The following is a 16,489-nucleotide window of genomic DNA, read 5'->3' as shown; positions in this document are numbered from 1 at the left end:
TCTGGATGGGACTAGCCCAACCTCCCGCACAGGTGAGGGAGGGGAAAGATATACTGTTGCAGTGAATTAAGAGACAGGGGCTAGTGCCTGGGACAGGTTGGGATAGGCCCCAACCCCTGCAAGGTGCCAGAGCCCATTGGGCTGCAGCAATTTCCTAGGCTTCCACGCCCAGGTCACAACTCAGGAAGGGCTCAAGTAACACCTGGAGGACACCTGTCAAGTGTCCCATCACGCTCTGCCCAGAGGGCTGGGAGAGTCCCTGCGAGTTCAGGGTAGCCAGAAGGGAGGTGGGCCTCCGGCCCCAGGCCAGACATACCCCGCGCCACTGAGCTCCCCACCCCTGAGCATGAGCCCCACCAGCCTGTGTCAACAGGCCCACCGCACATGGACCTTTTCGTCCAGGAAGATTTCTCCTTTGAAATAAGGCTGGAAGTCCTTCACTTCAGTCCCGATCTGCTCCTTCACCACTGCATACAGCGGGACTCCCAGCTCGTCCAGCTTGGGCTTCAGGGAGGACAGGTCTGCAGCCTCCTGCAGAAGACAGGGAGCGTCAGGGCCACAAACTCTGGACGTTCTGCAGCCACAACCAACACCCACTTCCCTACTGGCCCAGAGAGTGGCTGGCACTGAATGCAAAGAACAAATGCAACAATGCCCCCAAACAACTGAGGCCCGTGCGGCCCGGCATAAGCCTGTCCTGGCTGGGCACGAGGCCTCAGCTGTAGGGTGTCAGGTCCCCTCCTCAGCCCAGGCTTCTGGTTTTCTCCATGAGGGGAAGGAGAGGAAGCCTCCTGTTACCAGCATCCTAACCATGGCCCGGGTAGCAGATTGCACCCAGACATGGCCCACCGCTTTGAGCAGCAACAACGCTTCTCCCCTACCTCATCTCCCAGCCCCTCCCCTGCAATAGACAAAACTAGTGCAGGGGCCCAAGACAAACTCCCCTCTGGCCTTGGGAGGCGCTGTCTCCACACCTGCTCTCAATGGGCTCCCCAGACGGCAACACCCTTCCTTTTCTCCCTGCTTCAATACCCCCTTCCACCCCCGACAGTGGTCCCTGTGCTGAAAGCTTTCCCCGGCTGGTGGAGCCCGGACAAGAGCCCCAGCTCTCTGTGCATACCCAATCTTTCCTGCTTGGGAACTTTTGCAGAACTGAGTCAGTGTGTACCACCAAGTTGAGCACTGTCACTTAAGCGCCCTGGTGTGTCTCACTGTTAGAAACTACATCTTCCATTTCTTGTATTCCTCCAGAGCCAGCACAGCGGCTGAAGATGCAGAAGGTACTAGAAACCAGGTGGAAAGATCTGAAGGGGAAGGGAAGGCAGACAGTGGGGAGGACACAGCTGAACTGGAAAGCACAGGCATTCTGACTCCCACGGGTTCCACACTGGGTGAGGAAAGGAAGCCATAAGCGTCATGGAGAAGCAGAGTTCCCTGCGATGCATTGATCAAGAGCTTCAGTGAGTATCTTTTGCAAACCTTGCCCTGCAGTGGGGAGGACCACGGGTCCGCTGTGGTCAGAGACCACCTGTGTGTGAGATGCCAGGGTTTACTCCCTCTTCCTGGGCTCTTGACTCCGGGGAGTCGCTGCACAGAGCCATGACATGGAAACTCAGTCACACACCTCTGCTCTGGGCCACTCGAAAGAACACCCAATTCATGTTTTCCACAAAGTGCTCTGCCAGGCGGAGGCCGGGGCACAGGCAAGCAGGTGCTAACTAGCGAGGGCACTGACTTTTGGCATCTCTTGCGTTTAACTTGCCGGGGGAAATCAAGTCACAACGGGCCTCCAGGCTAGTATTTGAAGGCATCGCAGACGTTGAACCAACAGCCCTGAGTTCAGGCTTCATTTCCCATGGTGGGTGGAATAATGCCCTGTCAGGATGTCCACATCCTAATCTCAGAAAGCTGTAAATCTGTTTTGTTACTCCGCCAGGGGAATTGGGGCAGCAGGTGGCTGCTAACCGACTGGTCTTAAAGGAGATGATCTTATGTTTTCTGCGTGGCCCCAACGATAGGGGTCCTGAACGTGGGACAGGAAAGCAGAAGTCAGTGTTGCAATGACACAGTGTGAGAAAGTGGAAGTGGGGGCCGTAAGCCAAGGAATGCAGACAGCCACTAGAAGCTGGAACAGGAAAGTGAACTACTTATCCCCTAGAGCCTCCAGAAGGAATGCAGCCCTGCTGACACCTTTATTTTGCCCCACGGACACTGATTTCAGAATTCTGTCCTCTAGAACGGTGAGCGAACAGATTTGTGTTGTTTAAAGCCACCAAGTTTGTGACAGTCTGTGACAGCAGCAATAGGAAATGGACACGCCTCCTCCCCACAGCATTGTGACTTTGTCACCACCTCTGTACCTCACTTTCTTCCTCTGGGAAACAAGCTGTAGTTTTCAGGGGTAAGTGGGGGAGACACCAAAGTGTCCTGAATGTGAGTGGATTCTCTGTCCGCCCGGCCGCACAGGCAGGAGAGAGACAGCAAGGCTGAAAGGCATAGGGAGGACAGCTGGACGGAGGAGGATGGCGATGTGGACCGGGCCACAGCCACCACGTGGTCTCACTCCCAGGTCTCCCCCAGGCAGGGCAGGCCTCAGAACCTGGGCCTTCTATCACCGACTGTGTGACCAGGGCAGGTCACCAAACCCCCTGGCCTTGGGTTTCCCTACCTGTGAAGTGACAAGGCTGGGCCCTGCCTTCCCTTGACAAGCCTCCTCACTTACTGAGCAGCTGGCGATGGCCTCCCTCCGAAGGGCCAACCTGGAGACCACCCGCTCAGGGAGACCCAAATTTCCCCAAACTCAGGCCATAACATCAGCATCACTGAAATCACACCGGGCTACACATCCCCTGCCGTGAGCACACGGGGAGGTGGCAGAGGAACCACGTGCAAACACGTGGCTCTCAGCTGTCTGCCAGGGACTCCACATGGGCTCCCCAAGAAGAGGGGGATAGGCAGGTCCCTTCTAAAGGTGCGACCCCGTGCTTCCCATCCCATGTCCGTGCTACCCGCAGGTGAGGGCCACCGTTCCTGCACCAGTAACCATCCAGACACTGCATTTCCACAGGCAAGTCCCGAGCTTGGCATCAGGAACACGCAACTGGACCTGTCCCCATCCCTGATTAAGTGAGAAGATGGCCCCGGACACAGTCCATAAGAGTGCAAAGGCCTGAGAGCCAAACGAAGAGTCCAGCATATTTGCCCACCCCATGATACGGTGAGTTGTTAAATGAACACAAACAGGGTATAAGTCCAAATAAATGCTTAGGGCAAATAATGGTGCTGATCGAAGGTCAGAGGGGGCCTCCGGGCCCTGGGTCCTGGCTGGAAATGTGCTGGCCCCGCTTGCTGGACCCTCTCCTCTGTACAGAGCCTCCGTGTACTCACCTCTCGACACAGGAAGCAGCCCGGCCTGCGTACAGCCATGATCACTGCTCCGTTCTTTTCCCAGAGCTCCTTTGCTTTGAAAGTCCTTGGGTCTGGGGAGAAGAAAGGGCGCTTCAGCATTACCTCCTCCCAGCCCGGCCCCAACCGCGAGGCCAGCTCATAAATGGTACCAGCCCCGCAGGAGACTTGGGGATCGCCAACGGGAAACATGGGAAACACTCCCCCATCAGAGGAAAATCAATACAGTGTAAGGGTCCTTCTGTAAACCCCAAAAGGGCCCTCCCCCATAAAAATCGATTGGCAAACTTGAACATTCCATGCTGGAACATTCCTGGAACACTGGCAAATTCCTTTGCTGATATCAGTGGACACTGTCATGATCCATTAGGGCAGATACGTGGCCCAAAGCTGAAAGAGATCTTGCTCTTTGATCAAAGAAACACTAACTCTTAAGAAAAGGTATTCAAACAGCTTAACTCAACAGAAATTTTTACAAGAAAAATTTTTTTTTAAGAAAAAAATGTTTGGCCAAAATATGTTAATTGCATCCCACACCTTGAGCACACAGGCAGGGGGCAGAGGAACCTCATGCATATGTGTGGCTCTCGGCTGTCCACCAGGGACTCCACGTGGGCTCCCCAAGAAGAGGGGGATGGCTGGGGTCCCTTCTAAAGGTGCGGCCCCGTGCTTCCCACCCCGCCATGTACGTGCTGCCCGCAGGTGAGGGCCACCCGTGCCTGCACCAGTAACGGTCCAGACACTGCATTTCCACCAGTAAGTCCCAGGTTCGGCATCAGGAACACACAACTGTGTACATAGCGTTTCTCAAATGTATTTGACCCAGGAACTCCTGTTTTGTGGTGATGATCCAAGAGACAACAAGAGAAACTGAAAAACGCTCCTGGTAAGAAAAAGCTAAAATGTAAACTATCAGATCCATCAAGATCACAACTGCATACTGTGCACACACAGATAGGAATGTGCAAAAATAAAAATAATTACTGTGTTAGGGAAGTGGGATTATCAGTACATTTTTAAATGCTTTAAATTTTTCCTAATGTTGTTATAGTGCCTTTTCAAATAAAAAAAAAGGAGAGAGAGACAGGGCCCCTTTAGGAGGAAAAAAATGAGGAAGTCTGCATCCCGGCACCTTGGAAAAGTACTGAGGCCAGTGGGGTCAGGGCTCACCCTTCTCCAGGGTTTTCAGGTCTACATCCTCCAGATACTCCAGCGTCGCTCGCCGGGACTTGGGCAGAAACACGTCAGTGTTGGCCAGGAGCAGTGCCAAGGCAGCCGCCCCCAGGGCCCCCGCGCCAATGGACCACATTCCCATGGAGAAGCAGCTCAGATCCTGGAGGAAAGACATTTCTGGAGATTGAGAGGAAGGAGATGTTACTGCTCTCACATCGTCATCGAGAGAGCTGGAACCTGGTCTCCAGGCAAGCCCCTACCCCCCACCCCACCCCATAAGGCAGAGGGAGGGGAGCGGTGGTGTCAGAGATGGGACCGGGCAAGGGCTGCTAAGCACCTGCTGGCAGAAGAGCTTGGGGATACAGGGACCTGTGGAGGTTCCCGCGGCAGGGAGCTGGCTGCTGGGACAGCCCTCTAAGACGCCTCTCTGGCTGTTCCTTTTCCCGTCCCCAAGGCTGCGGCTGTGGTGTGTCCATGTTGTGGGTCCCCTGGCGGCCATCTCCCTCCTCCTGCCCCTCCATGCCGATGCCTGCTTTTCCCTCATAGTTTGGGAATCTGGGCTCCTATCTCCCTGGGGAGGGCAGCTCTCTCTTCCTTGATCAAAGGATACTCAGTACAGCAACCATACTGTTTTGTTATCTTCTCCTTCTTCCTCTTTAGTTTGTAAATCCCTCAGACACAGAGACCGTACTATTCCTCCAGCCGCCAGACCATGCCTGGAAGGGCCTCACTCCTGCTAGGCAGGCAGCCTCAGTACGTTTCTCTCAACTGAGAATCGCTTTATATTTCCTTCATTAACCAGATACAACAGGCTCATCGTGAAAATAAAACAGAAAGCAAAAAAGAAGCTATACATAAAACCAGAGTCAACAACAAAGTAAGCATCCTTTCTGAGTATCTACCAGTGATTCAATGACACAGTTTAACAGAGATGGTCACTACTGAACACCCGTGTCCGGCTTGATCTCCGCCCTGTGAGCAGAGCCACACAGATGTCTGCTGAATCAGGGAGAGTGGACCGAGATGGCGGGCAGCATGTAAGCCCAGTGCTGGGTGTCTGTGGGGGCCACAGGCTCTGCAATCAAAATGGAGCTCCATGTAGGCCCCATAGAACCCAGCCTTGTTCCCATCTCAGGCCCGGGGGGCCTCCTCAGGTCAGAAAGCCCCGGGCTTCTGTTCGAGAGCTCATGGGCGCCTGTTGGACAGCAGCAGGTACCCCATCTGGCCTCCCTTCTCCTGATGACTACTTCAAACACCTGTTTCCACGGTCCTCCTGCCATCCTCAGGGCTTATACTGAGGCCTTCTTCCCAAAGTGGCAGCATGACTCTGTGCTGAGATCACCGGGTATAGAGTAGGTGTATATGTCATGTGTGGCCCACCGTCTCCCCTACAGCATGTGGCTGGGGAGGGGATTTCTCCAAAGGATTAAGCCCAGTCCCAGAAATCCACATGCCACCTCCCAGGGGCGGGCTGTGAGGGGTCCGCTGCCATGAATGGGGGTTAGGAGTAATTTGGTGGTGATGACTTGGGAAGACAGGGTAAGCCAGGCTTGCGTTAGGCCAGTGTGAAAAGTTCAGATTTGAGTTAAGAAATAAAAGGGAACTTCCAGGCAGGGGGTGGCGAGGAGGAATGACCAAATGAAAACAGCATTTCTAAAAGAGGAATTTGGAAGGGGAAAAAGAAGGGGAGGCTGGTGTGTGGCTGGGGGAGGGGCACTGCCGGGGCACCTCTCCGGGGAGAGGGACTGGAGCCGGGACAGAGGAGCTTCTTACCACTTGGCCACTCACTGTGGCCTCCTGGCTGGCAGCACTGGCATCACATTGCAGTGCGGATCTCACTCCTTAGCTCAGAACTAAGGAATCACCAGCTGCATTTTAAGCAGACTGGACAAGCAGTTCACATGCACACGAAAGTTTGAGAAGCATTGTCCGGGGCAAAGAATTCATGATTTTGCGCTTGGTTAGCGGTAAGCCACGGAATAAAGAACAGTGACAAGGGCAGGCTGGCCTGGGAGAGCTGCGCCCTCCAGTCTCTCAGCTCACTGTGGGAGGCAACGGGGCTCACCGTGAGCACATGTCCACGCCTGGGCCTGGAATGTCCTGCCTCATCCATTCTGCTCTTCAAGGCTCCAACACCTCCTCCAGAAGGCTTCCTGGATGCTCCGCCTACCCTGGTTGCCACCCCCAAGAGATGCAGATTCCCCCTCACCTCGCATCTGTGACACTTCCGATGTGCCCCACACAAATGTGGACCTATGTACCTTGTGTGGACCTATATACCTTTGACTCTGTCCCTTCGCTTGTGTCTGAAATGCCAGGCCCAGCACAGCGCCTGCTTGGTACACAGCAGGATCTCCATAACTGTGCGCGCGAATGAATTCAGCAGAACAGAATGATGACAAGAGCAACTTAATGGAAAACCCAAGTGCCTGGGCCAAGCAGGAAAGAACCTTCTGCAGGCCAGCTTCCAATTCTTTTGTGAGGCAAAGTTACACATTATTTGATTGTAATTTGCAGAACAATTGGGGGAATTCACACTACAACCACAGCTCTCGCCTGCCGGCTATAAACAAGAGACTCCCCAGAGCCTGGAACAATTTCTGCACCTTTACATGCATCCCAAACATCCCTGGATTTCTGACATACGTGGATGACTCAGGAGCATATGGTGTGGCCTCTGATCACAGATCTGATAGCACTTCTGAAGAATTCACAAAAACCAGCTTACATCCACCCTGACAAAGGACCTGCTTCAACTCCTGAAACACTTCAGTGCACTGCAGGAAGTCCAGGGAGCCTCACACTCAGCCCTTCGTCCTCCCAACGCACCCCTGCTGCTCATAGAGGCCAACAGGCCCCATCTTCCCACCAACATCCAAGGAGCCTGCTTGCTCCTGACTGCAGCGAGACTCCGCATTTATTTCCACACATTTATTCAGCACCGACCTGTCTGATGGATGGCAATTCGGGAGGACGTACCACTGAATGATACACCATCCTCGAGAACACACAGGCCTAGCACACAGATAACAGAAGCTCAAGCGGCAAGGGACAGCCGCCTGGGCAAGGTGTGAATGTGAACCAATGGAGATGAAAGCCAGCTATGGATCTGGAACCCATAGAAGCACCCAGAAGGAAGTGGCTGTGGAGCTGGTCTAGGACTTGGCAGGCAGGATGGAAGGCCCAGGCCCCATCTGGGCTGAATGAGTCTGAGAGAGACCAGGCAGCCTAGGAGTGGGTATCAGTGCCCAAGGCACTCCAAGAAGGGAAACTCCAAAGGCCCCCCACCCTCCTGCCTCTAGTTCAAGGACTGGAATACAAGATGTGGGATTCAAAGCCCCCAGGAGTATTGTTGACCACCCTACCCCCACCTCAGGCTGGGACCCAGGAAGTCTGAGCAGAGAATCGCCCCTTTGAGGAGCGTGGACTCACTCTCAGGCCCTGCGGCCTGAACATGTGAGAGCGGTGCTAACTCCAGAGGACAGTTACCCTGCATGAGCACACGACCCCAGTGGGCCTCTGGCAGCACGCTCTGCTGCTGGAGGGGGAGGGGACGCAGTGAAAACTGGCTCCTGGAAACACCTAGAGAACGTGCAGATCCAGCCCCTCGGCCAAGCCCTCAGAGCTCCAGAGCAATTCCCATCCTGGCGTGTGTCTTGGAGCAGGTAGCACTGCAACTGGCTGCTGGAGAGACTGCCTGGGAATCCTGCATCAGGGCGATCCCACGACAAAAAGAGGGGAGGGGGTGGGACCTTACTCTCAAACAGAACAAAGCGTTTTCACATGGGCCTCTAAGGCCAGTGGGAGAGATAGGAAAGCCGGTACACCAGCATTTATTTAGCGTCACTTGACACTTGCAGCCTAATTCCACTCACTCAACAGTCTTATGATGCGGATATTACCCTGTTTTATGGCTGACAACCCCGAATTCAGAGCAGCTCAGGCCATTCTGCAGTGTCACAGAGCTGGCAGGCAGCAGCACTGTAACCTGGACCCAGACCACTAGGTCTCCAGAGGCGTACACGCACGTCCCTCTGTGGGTTTCTGGGGGTCAAGGGGCATGATCCCCTTTGTCTTAAAGAGCATCAGATAACACTGACTTTTTTTTCCCCCAGTCCTCAATTACAGCCAAACCATTACAGGAAATTTACCATGTGACAGATGTCCCTTCTCTGTCCTCTCCTTCCTATCCCCATCCGATAAGGAAAAGGTCAGTTTTCCTAAGAGGTAATAGCAAGGTTGTTCATAAAAGCCAGCCCCCACCTGACCCGGCTTCAGTACTCAGTTCCCACTGCGGGACTTATCTGTCCCATCCCGTCCAGTCTCCCAAAGAAGAAGGTGAAGTGTGATAAGACCCCAGACAAACAACAGCTGGGCCAGCTCAGAGCAGCAGCTCTGGTGAGGGAAGGTGCGTGGAGGTGGGGGAACAAGACCCAGCAGGGCTCCCGAGGCCAAACTGGGGGGATCCCTCCCCAGGCCCCATTTTCCTCACTCCAAGGGGGCTGTGGGCCAAGGTGGATGCTAAGGCTCCTTAAAGCGCTCCAGTGACAGCTCACCCTGCACATTCTCGGGTCCCTATCAGAACTCTACCCCCTGTTCTCCCATTTCAGTCTCCAGAGTGTTTCTTCCCTGCAGCCCAGGACTCCACAGGCCACTCCCCGCCCATGGCCCCTTCTCCCCACCCTCAGTAGCGGGCAGTGCAAACCTGGGAGCAGGCACTCACCATCCGTGGCTTGCACGCTCAGGGCTTCAGCGACAAAGAGGCTGACCCAGCAGGAGCAGGCGGGAACCAGGCTGCAGGGGAGGGCTGGAGGCGGGGCTCCGGAGTCCCGCCTATGGCCCCAAGCTCACTCTCTCACACGACAGGCAGGACCAGGCCACCCAGAAACCCTGGGGCTCCTTCAGCTGTTAATACTCAATCTCCAGAAAACATCAAAATGGATTGCTGCCAAGGCCCCCGGCCCTTCAAATAGCTGAACAAAGTTTGAGTCATTTGCAGTCATGCAGGCTGTAACATTTATCAAGTGCCAACAGACCCTCCCTGCTCTCTGGTGCAGGCTCAGGAGGTGAAGCCCTCAACGCCGCCCACGTGTCACACTAACTGAGATCCAAGGGAGATGTCCCTTCTCCACAGCTCCTCGTGCAGCCTGCCCCTTGCCCCGTTCTTCGCCCCCCGCCAAGAAGCCAGCTGGCATCACTGAGGCCCTCACTTGCTATCTGTCCTCTATGCCCGTTGGCCTTCCCTTCTCGTTCCTCTGCGTAAGTGGCTCCTCCCACCCCCACCTGATCCTGGGTGACCTCACCTACTTCCAATACTGCCCCCCCACCCAACCCCTTGGTATTGACTTCCAGGTTCCTATGGCTGTTCCTGACACTAAGGAATTCTGTAGGCCATGTCGGTCGCACCATGTCCAAAGCTGATCTCTACTACAGTCCGTTTTTCTTCTGGAGTCCTTTAGCTCAGTGAATGACAGGCACCCGGCCGACTGCTCAAGCCAGAAGCTGAGAGTCACATCTTACTCCTTCTCCTTTGTCACCCACATCAAAACCATCCTGTGCAAAGTGGTTGACGCTCATCCTCTCCTCGGCCTCTCTGTGCTCAGGCCCCTGTGATCATGTGCTGCCCTCCCTTGGTAACCACAGTCCAGAACGGGTTGGCTGGAGCCAAATCCCCTACAGCTTACTCTCCACACCACAGCCAGAGTGGCTGTAAAACACCTTGACCGGCTCGCATCCCTGCTTTGCTTCTGGGCTCTCAGAACTCAGCACAGCTGATGGGAACCTTCACAGCTTAGCTGCGGTCCACCATGCTGACCACTCCCTATGCAAGGAAGATGACATGTCTTGTGAGGCCTCCAAACTGCTGCTCGCGTTGTCTCCTTTGCCCAGAATGCCCCCACCCATGCCAACTATGTAAAGGGCCAGCACAAATAACACTCCGCCCCAAAGTGTCTTCCTGGACGCCCCAACAATCAACTCTCCCCCCACCTCTGACGATATAGCACGCATGCATGTGGAAACACACACAGACCTTTGCACATGGCACAAAGCAAGCGGACTTAGTGTATTTTAGCTACTGACATGTCTGTTGAACAATATGGTGGAGCCGGCTGAGAGCAAGGCTGTTGTCTCATTCACTCCCTCATCCCTGGCGTTTAACACAAATCCTGGTAAGCAGTAGGTATTCAATGTCTAAGGAAATGATGTGACTATTATTCTTCACGCTCCATGTTGGAATTGATTTGAAACCACCCAATGTCAGCTCCGTACCAGAAAGCAATTTTGCACAGGGCTGGCTTGACTCTAAATAAAACACTCAAGCCTCGGGTTTGGGTGATCTTAGCTGGGTCATAGCTCCACTGCTCAACAGCAAGGCGATCTGACATCAGCCATAAAGACGCTGTGTACAGAGAGAGGAAGGACCTAGCAAATCTACGAGGCTGTCCTGGCTCTGACATCCAAAGACTCTAAAGAACCACACAGCTGCAACTCCAGGGCTCTATGTCCAGAGCCATGGGGGCCCCTGCTGCTACCGTTCACCTGCTGGGTGTGCACATTCTCACTCCCCGATTCCCCAGGCCTAATTCCTGCCCTTTCAAGGAGCTGCCTCTGGGCAGGAATTGATAAAGGCTTCATAAAACCAAGTATCAGCGTTGGGTGGGATAATTCGTGCCTGAAACAAGTAGAGACAGCATCATATTCTATACATAGAGGGTACACCTGCCCAGCCCAGCCCCACCCAGGGAATCCTCCCTCCCCAGAATGAGCTGGCCTGAGACAGACCAGGAGGAAGAAAGGGCTGGCTGCCTAGGGAAACAAAGAAAACTGAAGAGTACACATGGGCCTCTTTGCCTCCAGCCCTCAGTGCACGAGGCTGGAAGGGATGCTTCATCTTCCTTCTTTGTTATCCTGTCCCCTCTCCTTCCCTCAGAGCTCTGGTTCAGCCCCTCCTTCACTGAGCAAATGAGGAAACTAAGGCCCAGAGAAAGGGCTAGCTAGTCCAAGGTCACAAGGAGGAGGGCTAGTCAGTGGCTATGCTGGGTCTGGGTCTTCCAACTCCCAATCCATGATTATTTATCCTGCATGGGACACCCCTGCAGAAGCTGGGACCATGGAGCTCGGGGAGGGGGGTCAGGGTTCAGGGAGGCAGGGGAGCGGTAAGGTTCCAGAAGTCTGCTCACTGGCCTGAAGAAGGCTAAAGGCAAAATTGCAACTGAACAGGGCCCAGGGAATCTGGCTAGAGAGTGTACCCATCTTCCCCAGTCCCACTGCTTTGCAAGCAGCTTATAATCCAAAGACACATGTTTTTGTAAGGGCCACATGGCTCATCCTCAGCTGAGGGGCCACCATGCACCTCTCCTCCCCATACTAACAAGGTCCTGGCAATTCTGGGTGACACAGGGACAGGCTTAAAAATACCAGTTTAGCAACCTGATGACATGGGTGCCCTGGGCCCCATGAGGACTATGGACCTAGCCACCTGCAGTGAGCTCTTGCCTACTTGCCTCAGTCTCCAACTCCCTGCTGGGGTCCTTGGGGTGACTGTCTGCCCAGCTCTGGCTCAGGCGTCCTTGCAGGTGTCAGAGTCCAGAAGTTCTGAACATATGCTGAAAGCAGAACAAGAGGATAAAATCAGTTACTGGGAAACTTTGAGACAAAGACAAATCCTCTAATCAGTGACGGAAGCTACAGAGCCCCCCCCCCCACACACAAAATATGTGGCCATTCTGCTCCTTGCTTGCATGACCTCCTAACTGGGCTCAGAACACCAGCTCTATCAAGCTATGTGGGTGTGGATGGGAAGGCAAGGGCGATACCACAAAAAACCCTGGGCTTTCAGACAAAAATCCTGGGTTTTCATTCTTTGAGAGGTCATCTTGTCCCTCAGTAGCTCTTTCCTAAAAACAAGGGAACTCTGAGGGGTTGTCAGGAAGAACATATACATACATCTATTTGTACAATAAAGTCCTGCAGAATTGAAGACATTATCTTTCTCTTCTGTGCAGGACTCAGATTCACGTGGGTCTGAGGGCAGGTGACTTGAAGAACACAAAACACTGAACAACTTCTCCAGGTGTGCCGCCCCAGCTGTGTGAGTACAGGTCTGTCTCTGGGGCAGAGTTTTAGGTCTGGAGGGAAGCCCGGTCTGTCTCAGGCCCCTCTGGCCTCACTGCCCACTTTACAGTGCTGTGCCCTTCCTGCAGCCTGCCAACACTGCCTTCTGCACCAACAGCACGGGAGAAGGCGAAGGCGAAGGGCCCTGTCCCTGTGTTACCTCTCTGTGCCAGAGGCCACTGAGATCAGAGATGAGGCTAGATCCCTCCGCCTCTGGACAGTGATTGCCACACAAGCCCCAGCAGAGGGAGACTTGCAGTGTTTTAGCTCAACATTTCACAAAGAGACAAGAACCCAGCTTGCAGTTTCAAGGCCCGGAATGCTAGTCCTGATCAAATTTTCTGAGAACCAATTAAGAGACACAGGCTGATAAGACAACCATCAGAAATGTCTTCTGTACCCCTAGGGAACAGTACAGAAGAGCTGGAGGAAATGGCAGACCCTTACACCGGCGGGGGCGGTGGGAAGAATCACACCAAGAGGAACTAAAATCTAAATCAAATTCCTACAGGTTGTAGAACCTGAACAAGGCATTGTTTTTGCAACAATAAAACGGGAATGACTCCAGAATTAACCTTCTATGGGGTTAGTAAGAATCAAAAGATTAAATGTACGGATGGTGCTTTGTAAGCTCCCTTACAAAGAGTGTCGTAAATACAATGTATAATTCTTACTCATTTCTAGATTAGTCAATGATCGCCCCTAAAATGTTCGTACATGAGATGGAGGATTTCCGGTGACTAGGTACATTCCAGAGATCAGGGTTTGCATTCTGAATCCCCATTCTTGGGCTTCAGGACTGGGCTGGAGCAGGGATATGCAAACTAGCATCCAAGCTGGTTCCCAGACAATGCTTTTCAAAATAAATCCTGAACAATTCTTTTTTTTAAATCACCCGCCAAGCTCAAAGGAAAAGACATTAAAATAAACAAAATTGAACTGAAGTCTAGGTAATTGAGCTGCGGAAACATCATGGTCTGTAAGGAAAAAAGGCCCAGGGTCCACTGGGTTTGAACCCCAATCCAGCTTCTGGACTCCCTGGGTGTGGTCCCTCCCCAGAGCTCTTGTCAGGCTGGGCCTTAACCATCTTATCCCCATCTCTTTCACCTCTCCACCCCTGCAACAATCTCAAGACTGTCAGATCGGTGTCTTGTTCGTCTTTTCATTCCTGGACTTCAGAACAGGGATCTTAAATGTACACTTTGGACTCTTTCCAACTCGGTCAGGGGTGTGTAATCTTAGGGGAAGGAGAGAGCAGGTGCCTCTGAGATTCCGAAGAAACCGTGGCCCCATAAAACACACGACCCTACCAAAGCACAGCGCCTAAGCAAGGGGTCGCTCACCTGCGTCTGTTCTGCCCGCCCCCGGACAGCCCCCAGGCCCGCCCCCGGCGGGGCAGGAGCGCCAGAGCAGAGTCCTTCTTTCGGTTTTCTGTCCCAATAATTTAGGCAGGTCGGTGTTATCAGCCTTGGTCAAAACCGGGGGAGGGGTAAAGGATGGGGGGAGTGTGCCAGTCAGATCAGCGCCAGTCTCGGCCCTGGGTCTTTGGAGCTCCAATACGGGGTTTTCCCGCTGACTGCTGCAAGTCTGTCCAGGAGGGAACGACTCCGTCGCGGGGGCTGGGGAACCAGCTTCCGCCCGGCAGGTGCGCCGCGCTTCGCCGGCTAGGAGAGAGCTTCCCGCGGACTCTGTGGCCGCCCGAGAGGCGGGCCTAATACAGCCAGGGTCTGATCCACCCTTGCGCAGCCCACCGAACCTCGATTCCCACCCGCCCTGCCTCAGTTTCCTGACCTGCGCCGTGGCGGGGCCCGCCCCCGTGGATGTCACGTGCGCGCAGGCAGCTCGCACCACTTTCCCCCGCCCACTTGCTCCCAGGCCTGACACCCGGAGGCTAGCGGGCCAAGCCCTCGCAGCCCAGGCTTCCGAGGGTTGGCCCCGGCCCCTGTGCTCCTCGGCGCCTGCGCCGCCGCACCGCCCCCACGTGACTAGCCCCGCCCCTCTGGGAGGAGCGCGGACTCCGCCTCTCCAATAGGCCCCGCCCCCTGTGGGAGGAGCCCGGGTCTGTCGTGGTCCCTCTCTCTCCCGCGCTACACCCACTGTGGAGCTGACCTTTTTTTTTTTTTTTTTTAATATAACACAATTTATTTTTTTAACATATGCAATTATTTTCCATCATTTACAATACAGTAGTTACAATGACACTCCAAACAGAAAAGCAAAGTAAAAAATCAAAACCCCCACTTCCATTTCATGTAATTTGACCCTGTGTGCGGTTCCCAGTTCTCTCCCCGCTAGCTTAGCTCAGTTCATCGGGAGACTCTTTAGGGACGCTGTCTGGAGCAAAAGAAGGCTCTGGACTGCCTTCGCTGGATCTGAAAGCACCTGTCCTATAACTGAGAACCAACGATACCTTTCAGCTCAGCGAGTTTTTGAGCAGTGTTTTAATAAACGTTTTGTTTCCCTTTTGGTATGGGGATGAGGAATCTTTACGACTTACGATGAGTGTCCCTTCAAGCTTTAGGGACTAATTCAGAATTGCTAACCTCCAACCCCGTCACACCTTCTCTTTCGCCTCACAATCCTAGCCTTTGGGCAGAAGATAGCAGTGGTGGAGTGGTGGCTGGAGCGCTGGTTTCTGGGATGTTGCCCATTTCTGAGTCTGGGTAACATGGTCTACTTGGACCCATACTTACTCATCCATTCATTCACTCATTCTTTTACTCCTCATATATTGTGCCCACACTGTTTTATGAAAGTATGTGGTTGGGAGAACACCTTTTCAGAGACAGGAGGAACTGACTCACAATACAACACTTAAAATACACCAGGACAATGGGGTGATTAGTCACAGGGCAGTGTGCAATGGAGCAGCAAAGCAGGGCGGTCATGCCCACCTGTCAGAGGGGGCCATCTGACAGCAGGAACCCCCCGGGTCACCTGGGAACTGCGCACTGGGGTACAAAGTCCAAAGGCTTTCCTGATTTACCTCCCTGATCCCATTCAGTTCCCAGGTTCTTTGTAAATTTATGGACCTATAGAGTCTATTCAAGAGGCCTCTTCTGAACCAGACTGTGAGTTCTTTTACTCATCCATGGGACTCAGAGTCTGGTCCAGGGCCAGCACCAAGACATACTTGGGAAGTATTTTGAAAAAGAAGGTGTTTCTAAATTGGGAGTGAGAAGGATCAGTTTGGGTGATCATGCAGGCTTCTTCAGGAGTAGGTAGGTATTCAATTTGAAGAAATACTTGGTATAATTTGTTACAATATGGGTATAGTCATAAGAAGGTGCTTTACACCCCAGGGGAACTTTCTCGCTCTGCTTCATTCCTCCTTACCCCGTGGGGAGGGGGGAAAAAGAAGGCTCATTTTCTCCATCCTGAAATTGGATGTTTGGTCAACAGTAAGGAAGGCTGCAAGGAAGAAGGGCCGCTTAGAACAAAACAGGAAGCTATTTCCTTTGGGTATGGGTCCCCAGAGACTGACGATTAATGACAGAACCATTCAGGGGTCACAGAACACTGAGGTGGGAGGCTCCCTGAGGTCTCAGCTGAGATATAATCACCAAATGCAAAAAGCCATGAGTATATTTACACTTCTGTAACATTCCAAAGCTCTGAACTTCAAAAGTCGGTCTAGATCTGATGGCTAATTAACACACTCCTCACACTCCCAATTTGTCCAAGAAAGCACAGGCTGAACTCATTAAAAAGCAGTCATCAGACCAGAAGAATAAGTTATGGGCAAGTAGGCACAGGAAAGAAAACGTATAAAGCTCAAGGATTAAAAACAAAAACA

The 16,489-nt window shown here is 53.2% G+C and overlaps 1 protein-coding gene and 2 long non-coding RNA genes across 8 annotated transcripts; 2 read left to right on the top strand and 1 right to left on the bottom strand.

Moving 5' to 3' along the window:
- Positions 1–351: 351 nt before the first annotated feature.
- On the bottom strand, positions 352–14,648 carry PRXL2A (peroxiredoxin like 2A). Of its 6 annotated transcripts, none has more exons than XM_029932033.1 (5): positions 14,485–14,648; positions 12,084–12,185; positions 4,576–4,755; positions 3,388–3,479; positions 352–531 (listed from the first exon to the last, which is right to left on the bottom strand). In XM_029932033.1, exons 3-5 carry the CDS (start codon positions 4,751–4,753, stop codon positions 367–369), a joined length of 435 nt encoding a protein of 144 aa, XP_029787893.1. In that variant the 5' UTR covers positions 4,754–4,755; positions 12,084–12,185; positions 14,485–14,648; the 3' UTR covers positions 352–366. The 6 variants fall into 6 exon arrangements, with proteins under 6 accessions (XP_029787893.1, XP_029787899.1, XP_029787895.1 ...); XM_029932039.1 differs by having other exon boundaries at positions 4,576–4,738; positions 14,485–14,647; XM_029932035.1 differs by lacking the exon at positions 14,485–14,648 and adding an exon at positions 14,037–14,471.
- On the top strand, positions 1,267–4,820 carry LOC115285597. The gene is made up of 5 exons (XR_003905599.1): positions 1,267–1,460; positions 2,237–2,401; positions 3,068–3,217; positions 4,232–4,291; positions 4,586–4,820. It is a non-coding gene; the product is annotated as an uncharacterized LOC115285597 (long non-coding RNA).
- On the top strand, positions 5,248–13,267 carry LOC115285595. The gene is made up of 3 exons (XR_003905597.1): positions 5,248–5,455; positions 12,585–12,680; positions 13,100–13,267. It is a non-coding gene; the product is annotated as an uncharacterized LOC115285595 (long non-coding RNA).
- Positions 14,649–16,489: the final 1,841 nt, after the last annotated feature.

Source organism: Suricata suricatta, chromosome 2 (genome assembly GCF_006229205.1).
Source record: "Suricata suricatta isolate VVHF042 chromosome 2, meerkat_22Aug2017_6uvM2_HiC, whole genome shotgun sequence".
Lineage (NCBI taxonomy): Eukaryota > Metazoa > Chordata > Mammalia > Carnivora > Herpestidae > Suricata > Suricata suricatta.
The sequence above is the reverse complement of the archived record's forward strand: the minus strand, read 5'-3'. Positions and strand labels throughout refer to the sequence as shown.

What these genes read in the sequence shown, in the direction of transcription:
- PRXL2A (XM_029932033.1), bottom strand. Translation starts at nt 4,753, where the DNA reads ATGTCTTTCCTCCAGGATCTGAGCTGCTTCTCCATGGGAATGTGGTCC. An exon ending in CCTGAAAACCCTGGAGAAGG is followed by an intron (nt 3,480 to 4,575) that starts GTGAGCCCTGAC and finishes TCTTCTCCCCAG; the next exon opens with ACCCAAGGACTTTCAAAGCA. An exon ending in GCTGCTTCCTGTGTCGAGAG is followed by an intron (nt 532 to 3,387) that starts GTGAGTACACGG and finishes TGTCTTCTGCAG; the next exon opens with GAGGCTGCAGACCTGTCCTC.